At 39.0% G+C, this 11,450-nt stretch overlaps 1 protein-coding gene across 1 annotated transcript in view; it reads left to right on the top strand.

Annotated features, from left to right (window-relative positions):
• The first annotated feature begins 468 nt into the window (after window positions 1-468).
• The window catches only part of ACE2 (angiotensin converting enzyme 2), a 42,573-nt gene continuing 31,591 nt past the window's right edge, over window positions 469-11,450 (top strand). Inside the window, exons 1-3 of the mRNA XM_075196980.1 lie at window positions 469-675; window positions 8,699-8,857; window positions 9,383-9,473. Coding sequence (XP_075053081.1) covers window positions 487-675; window positions 8,699-8,857; window positions 9,383-9,473 — 439 coding nt within the window. The 5' untranslated portion in view covers window positions 469-486. The remainder of the gene's footprint in view (window positions 676-8,698; window positions 8,858-9,382; window positions 9,474-11,450) is intronic.

Genomic DNA, 11,450 nt, shown 5'->3' on the forward strand with positions numbered 1-11,450 from the left:
ATTTAAAATAAAAATGGCAAAATCCATTCTTGTACTTATGGTTTGGGTTATAAATGACAAACTTTATTAACTGTAAGAAAACTTACCATGTAAACAAAGAGACTTTATTTTCACTTCTCTTTTCTGGATGTCTGTTTTGATAATTTTTCCACAAAATGTTACAATTTAATAGTTAACGATTATCAAGTGTAACTATTTAAAGGTAAACATTAGAGAGTCCGTTTCTCTGAGATACCACATGATTTTATTAGTAGATGATTTCCTTCCGAAACAAAAAAATCTGCTCTCAATGCCTCCTGCCAATGATAATAAAGACTGAGAACTGTATCAGGGTAATAAAGCATCTTATCCTAACAAGACAAGCACTTCCTGAATTGCTCCAGCAAACCTTTGGCTGTGGTACAAAGGCTAGAGACACATAATGATTTTCAATATCGATTGAGAGGAACTTGAATCAGTTGAGGGAATCGCTGCTCAGGGAGAAACATGTTGGTCCTCCTTGGGCTCCTCTGCACATTGGCTCTTTTTGGCCCCTGCATGCCCCAAACTGTAACCAGCGATGCCCAGGCATTTTTACTGGAGTATCAAAATGAAGCGGAACCACTGTATCATCAAAGTGCTCTAGCACAATGGGAATACAATACTAATATCACTGATGAGAATGCCCAGAAAATGGTATGTAACATGTCGGTATGAATGGCTTTGCTGCTAAATGAAGGAGTATACTCTATATGTCTTACAGAATGTTGTCATTTTGTCATCACCAAGTTTAATGAAAAGACAATGAGTATGGAATGATAAAGATCCTATTCAGGGATTGAAACACAGGTGATGTAATGTATTTGTTAAAAAAAAAGTTGTTGCAATAAATGGTATTGGTTATGTTTATAGACAGACAAACCCAGCGGAAATCATTATTATAGTTTTTTGTAGTGACAATGTTAATTTAAAGCTTTTGAAACAATGGGAAGGTTAGGGTCACATAGAAAATGTACAAATCTCCAACTAAAGAGTGAACACATAACTGCTATGCAAGATGATTTTCTATCACTCAATATCGGAACAACAAGAGTTGTCAGGGTAAATTATAAACTTTTGCAGAATGGCAAAAATTATGACTAGCAGCAGGTGACTCTGCTTTAAGTAATGGAAGAGAAGAGTAACATGTAACATTGTGGATATACAAAAGCCTGAATATAATGTAATTTGATATGTGATTGACAGCAACCATCAACCATTTTTAAAATGGAACACAATAATTTATTCATGAGTTGAATAGTGCTGCTTTAACAAGTAAGCAGAAAACACAACTATACTTAATATATTCATTTAAAAAAATAAAATAGCTATAACCCAGAGACATTATATAAGACTCAGATATCTAGTGGTGGGCTTGAGTTGGGGTATGTTTTAGCAATTGCCATAATTCTGACAATGGCAATTGCGACAAAAAAATTGCTATTAGAATAATCGGGATAGGCAGGAAATATAGACTTACTGTAAAAAAAGACACATAACATCCCAACAAGCCTGCTATACTTTACAAATGGAGAAAATCCCAACACTTGCAAATTACGTCAATTAAAATGGTGATAGTGACATTCCCGGATTTAAAGCGGCAATGTCAGGAACCCCCGCCTCTATAATGCAGACCCTTTATCCTAATTGTAATTGTAACCATTACCCTAATCATAACACTAACCCTAAATCTAACTCTTACATTAAATTATAGAGGCAGCGGATCCTGGCATTGCCGCTTTAAATCCGGAAATGTCACTATCGCCATCTTAATTGACATTTGCAATTGTCGGGATTTTCTCCAGTCGGAAAGTATAGCAGGCTTGTCGGGGATGTTGTGTGTCTTTTTTTACAATAAGTGTAGATTTCCTGACTATCTAGAATATTGTAATCAGTATTCCTTTGTCACGATTGCGATTGTCGGAATTGTGACAATCACGACTACCACCGGAGGGCCTAGTCATTCAGCTGCCTGAAGAAACAGCTCTAATGGTGTCCCGATTACATACACAAACTTCCATAAAGCCTACACTATTAAAACCAAAGAGCGTCATATTAATAAATATCAGTACCACCAAAATGTAGAAACTACACATTTACAATTTTGCAGCAATACAATGTCTGCTTCTCCAGTCTCAAGAGTAACATGTGACCAAATCTGCATACAGACATATTTTGTGTGTGAAAGAGCAGTACCAATTTGTGTACTTTACATTAAACAAACAGTTCCTATGTTGCCATCCAAAATATGTACCTCTAAGAACAATGCACTCCTCCTTCAAAAATTGTTGTATATTCTTATTCAGACAATATACAGTATATTTGTTTTTTGCTTTTTATTCAGAAATCTAATGATAGTACGTGAGTATACCCTCTCTTAGACTCTTCCTTTCAAAATTGTACATTCATTATAGATAAGGAAAGATTCCTTCATTAGTTCCCAAAAATATCTATTTGGTTCCTAAATTAATTTTCATGATTATATTAGTACTAACTGAAGTACCCGGCATTGACCAGGTATAAATCTTGAAGTTAGTAAGTTATGAATGAGTTGGATGTAACTGTCCACATTTTGAAAATAATTAGCAGCTCAGAACAGGCTCCCCAGGTCACAGTTCTGCCCATCATACACCAATGGGAGGTCCAACCGGGTCCTCAACCCACTGGCATGCATTCTGGGATCCAATGTTACGAGTCTGTGAAGTTTTCATCCAAATCCATCCAGTGATTGGCTCAGAACAGGCTCCCAGGGTCAAAATCTGTCCAGTGTACACCAATGGGAGGTCTGACCGGGACCTTAACTCCTATAACACCTGTCCAAGAACCAGCTGGCCCATCACGCATTGGTTTCATCCCAATCGGTGCAGGGGTGTCCAAATGCATAACCAGACAGACAATCAAACCAAATCCATCCAATGGAAGGCTCAGAACAGGTTCCCCAGGTCAAAGTTCTGCCATTCATACACCAACATGAGGTCCACCCAGGACCTCAACCCACTAGTACGTCTTCTGGGATTCAATGTTACCAGTCTGTGAAGTTTTCATCCAAATCCATCCATTGGATGGCTCAGAACAGGCTCCCAGGGTCAAAATCTGCCCAGTGTACATCAACGTGAGGTTTGACCAGGACCTTAATCCCTATAAAACCTGTCCAGGAACCAACTGGCCCACCACGCATTGGTTTCATCCCAATCGGTGCAGGGGTGTCCAAATGCATAACCGGACAAACAATCAAACCAAATCCATCCAGTGGAAGGCCGAGAACAGGCTCTCAGGGTCAAATCTTTCCCAGCGTACACCAACAGGAGGTCCGACCGACCATAAACCCCTTAAAACCTGGCCAGGATCCAACTGGACCACCTCACGTTGGTTTCATCCCAAGCAGTTCAGGGGTGTAGAAGATATTTGCCAACAAACAAACTTCTTCTTTTATATACTGTATATATAGATTTAGTGTGGCTTTAGTGCTTGGGGAGATTTGTAGCTCTGTATAGTAAGAAGTATTATATATTAATTTATACACTGCTAAAAACGTCTATCTTTGTATGCTTGAATTGCCTTTTTAAAGCAAGTAAGTGTACTCTTTAGCCATTTAAAATGTATGATGGAAGAATGTGGGAAAACAGAGAAGAAAACAACTGCACTGTAGTACGACTAACATATTCTAAATAAATGATACCAGCATTTATTACAAAGCAATAAAAGAAAAGAAAAAGTTGACTATGTAAAAACTGTCGGGTGCCATCTAGAATTACTGTATGGAACTTTAGTCATCTGAGTCAATTAAGATTACTCAGTGTTAAGAATTGGCAATAAAGTGGCAATTGTGTATCAGCTGGTAAGTACCACATCTTCCAGTTCTGGTAAATGAATTCTACATTTAGACAATTTTTTTAGAAAGCTGTTTAATGAAAGTGGATATTGGGCCAAGGGTGTAACTATAGCCTAGGGCCCAACAGCACAGAGACACTGTGACTGCTTCTGAATACAGAAGGAACCCACCGTATAATGAAGTTCCAACAGCCGACAGGGTCTATTTATAACCTGGGGCTTGTGTCTCTGACAGCGTGGGATAGTGTTTACTCTGCTTTACTAGACCAGATTCTGCACTATACTTAGAATATCTATGGGGAATATAAAATCTCAAAAGAACACACAGAAAAAAACAATTCTGTCCCGAGCATGCGCAGGGTGATTTTATGGACAATACTCACAAAATCAGGAGATACGTTCCTTTGCGACTCAGGCCCTTGATGTTTAACATGAGGGTCATGACACTTTCTTTTATTGCGTTTCTTAAAATAAAATGGAAGCAGATACAATACATGAATTTGTACTTTCATTTAGACTAGGAATCTGTCCTTGTTGTACTGTTCCTATCCATCATTTTCTGTTTGTTTGGAAACATGTACAGATACTGAGCATCTGGTGATGCCCAAACTGCATAGACCTAGTTTAGTTACGTTTTATCATATGCCATGTAATTTCAGATTATTGGCTATTAATTTATTTACTGACTAGCCATGTCTTTTCTATAGCATCTACATACTACCCTTTAAGAGAACATGTGATCATTCACAGCCCCTTTTCCAGTGGTACTTACAATCAATATGAAGCCTCTCTCCATTTCCTGATGCTTCCACCTTAGAAATATTGCCTGAATAAGCCCTTTTCTTACCCAGGATGCTACCAAACTTCTTACCCGCTCTCTCATTTCCCACCTTGACTACTGCAATCTCCTTCTATATCGCATTCACCTCAACCTTCTATTCCCGCTTCAATCCATCTTAAATGGCACTGCAAGACTAATCTTCCTCTCTTGCCGCTCCACATCCACGGCACCACTTTGCAAATCCCTACACTGTCCCAGTTTCCACTCTGAGCCAAAGTCATTGCTCTTGTTTCAGCTGTGCAAATTAGAATGTAAGCTCTCTCTCAACTCTCACAAGGCCCTCCCAACCCTCCATTTTCATGGCTACATTTATTTTGTATGTCCCTGTTTTTATGTATGTTCTGTTTTCCACACTGTTCCCGGGCTGCGGAACACCGTGGCATCTTACACATCAATTATAACAATATTAATATGTCTTGAGTGTGGGAGGAAACCACAAAACCTTGAAGAAACCCTCACAAACATGGGGAGACCATACAAATTCTACACAGATAGTGCTCTGGACAGCAGGTTAGCTTTCTAATCTCATAGAATTTTGGGGTGAACGCTGAGGTGCAATGGCAATCAGAATTAATACTCCTTAGTTCCAAGACTGCCTTTAAAATGCTAGACATGAAGAGCGCTGCTTGTATGGCTCTAAACCAAAACACAGTGTGGAAGGACTCTTCTTTCTCACATTGAGTTACAAAGTTCTTGCGGCTGCATCATCTTGTATTCTCAGCCACCTCTGTGCTATGCTTTTTATTGCTGTTTGTGAGCATGCTTAGTTTGTGAGCGTGCTATATCTTGTCACTGATTCACTAGTGTCGCATTTGAAATGCAATGTACCTACTTTGTGAAAGGGCGCTTGACTGCATGAGCCTTTAGAACTTTAGGTATTCAGACATAATATGAGGTTTACATGTCTATATTAGTGACATGCTCACCAACTGTACATGCATCAACTCAGCATTTGAAGACTTTGGGCTAGATTAAGCTGCGGGTTTGAAAAAGTGGGGATGTTGCCTATAGCAACCAATCAGATTCTAGCTTTCATTTATGTAGTACCTGCTACAAAATGACATCTAGAATCTGATTGGTTGCTATAGGCAACAGCCCCACTTTTTCAAACCCGCAGCTTAGTAAATCTAGCCCTTTGAGACAAATGTAAGATTGACCATATAAGCTTCAGGGTCAGCCATGATCTATTTTTATAACATAACTACAACCCAGTGCCCATAGTCCCTGAGTACCGGCAGTCAGAATATTTGGTGATTCGATGTATAACATGCTACCTGTATTATACATCAAGTCAAAAAGACCAGTTTGGCAGTAGCAAGGAGAGTGTGGCAGATATTGCTGCAGTTACCTTACTCCTGCCAACTTGGTTTATTGAAGTAGCTCAAGATAAAGGGGCATATTTATTAATTAACAGGTTTTTGCCCAATTAATTATCCTCTGTCATCGCAACTATGACAGATGATTTTTCAGCCTCACTTACTGAAAAATGATCCCAGGACAGCGCGTCCAATAGGAGGTTGTCCCGATGATGACTTCACTTACCTTAAAAGTCCTGTTGTCTGGCTCTCCTCTTGGCCACTATGGCAAAGTTGCTTTGCAAAAGACACACTTGCAATAGTCACCAGAGAGGAGAGCATGTAAATTTTGTGACCCAGCCTTACAGTGCAGTACAGCAGTAAGATTAGCAGTGCTTTGCAGAAATTCTTTTGCAAGTGCAAGGAGGAGGGGGGGATGTACGTGGTTAACACTGCCCATACCAGAATCACTGCTTTAAATGTGTAGAAACTGTAGCATTGTTTTGTTCTAGCCCTGTATAAGTACATACACTGGTTTTTTTTTGCAGTCTACACAGGACACAGGGGTATGTGTAAAATGCTCTATAGTATGACTTATATATAATATTTGCTATGTATATTGTATATTTGGGAGTGTATGTTTAAAAATAGAATCTAAATATTTCCATAAAATGTAAAGTTTGAATCCATCCTGTCAAAATACTATACTGTGTTATGAAAATAAATAAATTATTTTCTTTATATATAGAAAATGATTTATCTGTGTGAAACTGATACTAGTGATTCAGCTCACGTTACACCCAACTTGTAAATAGGTGTTTGTACCAGTCTCGTTGACATACACAATACTATTATGACATCAATTCCAAATGAAAAGTACATATCATAATTATGGTACACCATACTTGCCAACTCTACCGGAATGTCCGGGAGACTCCCGAATTCTGGGTGGGTCTCCCGGACTCCCGGGAGAGTATGACAATCTCCCGCATCTGTCCATTTCCTAGTGAAGTGAGCAGAATTAAATCCAAAATGCAGCGATTCACCGGGAATCGCGGCATTTGGCCAAAATGACGCGATTTTCGGAGTCCCGCCCCATGCACGCCCACCTGCCCCTAGCATCTCCTGGATCATACTTGCCTTAAGTTGGCAAGTATGTTATACACATTGTAATGTCCTATTCTGTGTATTTTCCTGTGTCCATACACTATAATATGCAATACTATACTACAGGTCTGTCTTATTTACCATACAAGCAAAGTAGGCATGTGCCCAGGACAGCATAGAAAAGGGTTTACGATCATTTAGTTTATATTTTTCATTTTTTAAATAACCACCACTTTAACAACCACCCTTTATTCCTAGCAAAAATTTTGGAGAAGTGGTGCTGGACAGTGGGATATGTGGGGAGCGGGATAGTAAGAAGCACAATTGCTAATTATTCACTGTGGCTAAGTGGTTAGCACTTCTGCCTCACAGCACTGGGGTCATAAGTTCAATTCCCAACCATGGCCTTATCTGTGTGGAGTTTGTATGTTCTCCCCGCATTTGCGTGGTTTTCCTCCGGGTGCTTTGGTTTCCTCCCACACTCTAAAAACATACTAGTAGGTTAATTGGCTGATATCAAAATTGACCCTAGTCTGTCTCTCTCTGTCTGTGTGCCTAGGTCACTCCAATGTCTATATAACACCTTTCTCCCAGTCAGTTGTCTCTGGTATAACGGTAAACCTCAGGGCCTGATTCAGAGTGAGACATACACCCCTTTGCATTGTTTCACATTGCACATGATCAGAAAGTGAACATTCGCAACTGCGGCTATTCAGACCTGAAACATTTTGGGTCTTACAACTCCTTATGCCTGAAGACATGATGGGGAGGGAAGGGGTGTTCTGATAAGGGGTGTTTGAGGAACTGTGCACTGATTCAGACTGGGACATAGTCTCAGATACGAGTGTACTGTCCTAGTCTTATCAGGGGCAGGTGTAAGTAGCAGAAGATGATAATGACTAGTGAACTGCTTGTAATGATAGGTGTGAGAATAATTCGCAGATGCTTATTGAGACTTTTAATAGTTACTCATCATCAGCTATTTATATAGCGCCACTAACTCCGCAGCGCTGTACAGAGAACTCACTCACATCTGTCCCTGCCCCAATAGAGCTTACAGTCTAAATTCTCCAACATACACACAGAGAGAGACTAGGGTAAATTTAATAGCAGCCAATTAACCTACTAGTATGTTTTTGGAGTATGGGAAGAAACCAGAGCACCCAGAGAAAACCCATGCAAACACGGAGAGAACATACAAACTCCACACAGATAAGGCCTTGGTCGGGAATGGAAGTCATGACCTCAGTGCGCTCAAGCATAGATTAGGATTTGCAGAGCATGTTGTAGCAAAAATAAAAAAAAAGATTTTTTTTGTTATTTTGCACATGTCGTGAAATTGGTCCTGTTGTATTACTTTGGGTATTCAAGTTTAAATGATGCTACCTAGCAATTGTGTTCATACCTTATACAATAAAAAGGTTTTTGTACATGTTAGCAAGTTGAACGTCAGTGTCTGAGAAGTGTGCAAATTTTTCACTTGCAAGTTATGCTTACTCTGGTGTTCCCCTCTGAATCAGGCCCTCCATGTACACAAGTTATTCTATAACTAGAGACTACTGAATACCATGTGCTGATATTATTAAAAGTAATTTTATTTTTCCAGAGTGAAGCTAGTGCAAAGTGGTCTGCATTTTACAAGAATGCCAGTGAATTCTCAGCAAGATACCCAGTAGACCAAATAACGGACCCTAGCACCAAATTACAACTTATCTATCTTGGAGAGAAGGGATCGTCTGTTCTACCGACTGACAAATATACAAGGGTAAGTGTACAAGTACAGCTTCAAAAGTATAGTACAATGAGACCTTCAAGGGTTTGTAGAAGAGATAAGAGAAATTTTCCGAACTGTTCACTGGAAAATTTTCACCATCCTGCATTTGTCTGTGGAATTTCATTTTCTCTGGTGGAATTTGGCATTCAGGATTCTGCACAGAATTCCCCCTATAATTTATGGTCTACCCTTAATTTCTCTATCATTTTTATTCTGCTTGTAGTCCCTTATTACACCCCCAACTACACCACAGAGCAGAAGTAATTGACACTCTTGACGTCCCGGCTCTCCTTATAGATTATAACATGCAGATTTACAAAGGAAGTATGGTAAGCCATGCAACTCCCAATTTGTGTAGGTCTGTTGTGTATACTGTCCTAGACTTGAAAGCCTGTTATTGAGATAACTGGAATATTAACTTAGTTTATCAATTGTAAAAATGTTAAATTAGTAGATCAAGTATATCATTATATATAGTTCATATTATCAAATATAATTTCACAATATTTTCTGCAGCTGAATAAAATTCTAAATGACATGAGCACGATCTACAGTACCGAAACCGTATGCAAGCCGGACGGATCAGGCTGCTTGGCCTTTGAACCAGGTATATTATCCCTGTGCATTTTTGTCCTCTCTGAAGGATTATTTGGGTTTCTAGAGCCTTATGCTGCAAAACTATTAGCTAAAGGGAACTGGCCTTCCGAAGTCACAGTTGTATTTAACGCATACTTGCCAACTTCTTCTAGTTGGTGTGCCGGAGCTGCCGGGGGGGAGGTGGGCGTGCGGGGGGTGGGGCTCCAAAAATCGCATAATTTTGCACACACCCCCTGTGACGTAATGACACAAACGTGTCATTTTACAGCAGGGGCGGGGTCGAATGCCAGGATTCCCGGAGAATCGCGACATTTTTGACCGAATTCTGCCCACTTCACTAGGAATTGGGCAGATGCGGGAGACTGACAGACTCTCCCGGGAGTTCAGGAGACCAAACCGGAATCCAGGAGTCTCCCGGACATTCCAGGAGAGTTGGCAAGTATGATTTAACGGTACAATTGTTAAATCATCTTGTATCCATACCAACCTCAGTGCTTTGCAAAAGTATTTAGACCAATTATCTCATTTTACTGAATAACAAATCATATAGTGAACTATTTTCTATGTGATATTTTTATTTTAGTTCTATTTAATGTTCTATTATTTTATGATACTAAACATGTTAACATAAAAACCCCTGAAATATACTGTTTGCATAAGTATTTAATCCCTGTGTTGTGGAAGCTCTAAGTTTATGCTGGTGAAAAACAATTTCCACAAGAAGACACAATTAGTTTGTCACTAGTGCCCCATAAAATAACTGCCAAATGTTCTGGTTAAAATACCCATAGTTAAGGGACTCAAGTTGTGTATCTGAATCACAGCTGTGAAAAAGGAACCATGAGATCATTTGAAATAAGTTAGTTACTTATAAAGTAATACAAGTTCTTAAATTAGTTAACAGGTACAAAATATTATCCAAATGTTTGGACGTCCCAGTGGGCACTGTTGGTTCAATTATCATCATCATCAGCAGCAGCAGCTATTTATATAGCGCCACTAATTCCACAGCGCTCTACAGAGAACTCACTCACATCAGTCCCTGCCCCATAGGAGCTTACAGTCTAAATTCCCTAACATAGACACACACACACAGACATCAAGAGAGACTAAGGGCAATTTAATAGCAAACAGAGAAAGGAATAACCCTCTGGCGCTGGTTAAAAATACTGAGAAAAACACCTTAAGTGTTGAGGGGCACTCAGAGGATAATGAAATGATATTAAAACATACTCAAATTTTATTAGCATCGATTAAAAAATAATGATGCTTGATGTGTGATTAGACGAAGTGAATTATTTAAAAACAAGTATATGACATAGTTGACCAAAAAGTGTATAACTGTTTAAGACCGATAGTAGAACTATTGGGACGCGCTGTTTCTACACCAGAAATACATAGATTCTATAATGGATGCTGGGTCAACTAGAGAGTGATAAAAAGTACTCTACAAGAAATATACATCACATGCGGCTCAATGATAAGACTGGTATTTACAAAATCAAGTCTATGGGAGTATCTCCTTTAGTGGTTTATTAAATCGTCCGGTATCCACAATGGAGACTCCTATTATTGAAAAGGAGATGCAGTAATATATCCCAACTATATATGGATTCCCTGCCTTTTTATAATATTGGAGTATGCAGTGTATCAGTCCCTCAGAAGTCTACTGATTATAATATGTTGGGAAATCCTACTATTGAGCTGTCAAAAAAGAGCCATTCTGTGCTGATACGTCTCTTGTTTATAAAGTCCGTTCTCTAGGAGCCTCACTTTCAATAATTCAATAAACCATTGAGTTTATTTATATTCAAAAGAGACCAAAGTAGGGACTCCTATTTTTGGTAAAATAATATATCCCAACTGCATATGTGGGTTCACTGCCTTCTTAATAATAAATTCATAAAGGTTCATAATAAATTGCTGGTTAAAAATAGTTATATCGATATTCAATAAGCTAAAATTAAAGCAGGGTAAATAAGATAAA

Source organism: Mixophyes fleayi, chromosome 2 (genome assembly GCF_038048845.1).
Source record: "Mixophyes fleayi isolate aMixFle1 chromosome 2, aMixFle1.hap1, whole genome shotgun sequence".
Taxonomy (NCBI): Eukaryota; Metazoa; Chordata; class Amphibia; order Anura; family Limnodynastidae; genus Mixophyes; species Mixophyes fleayi.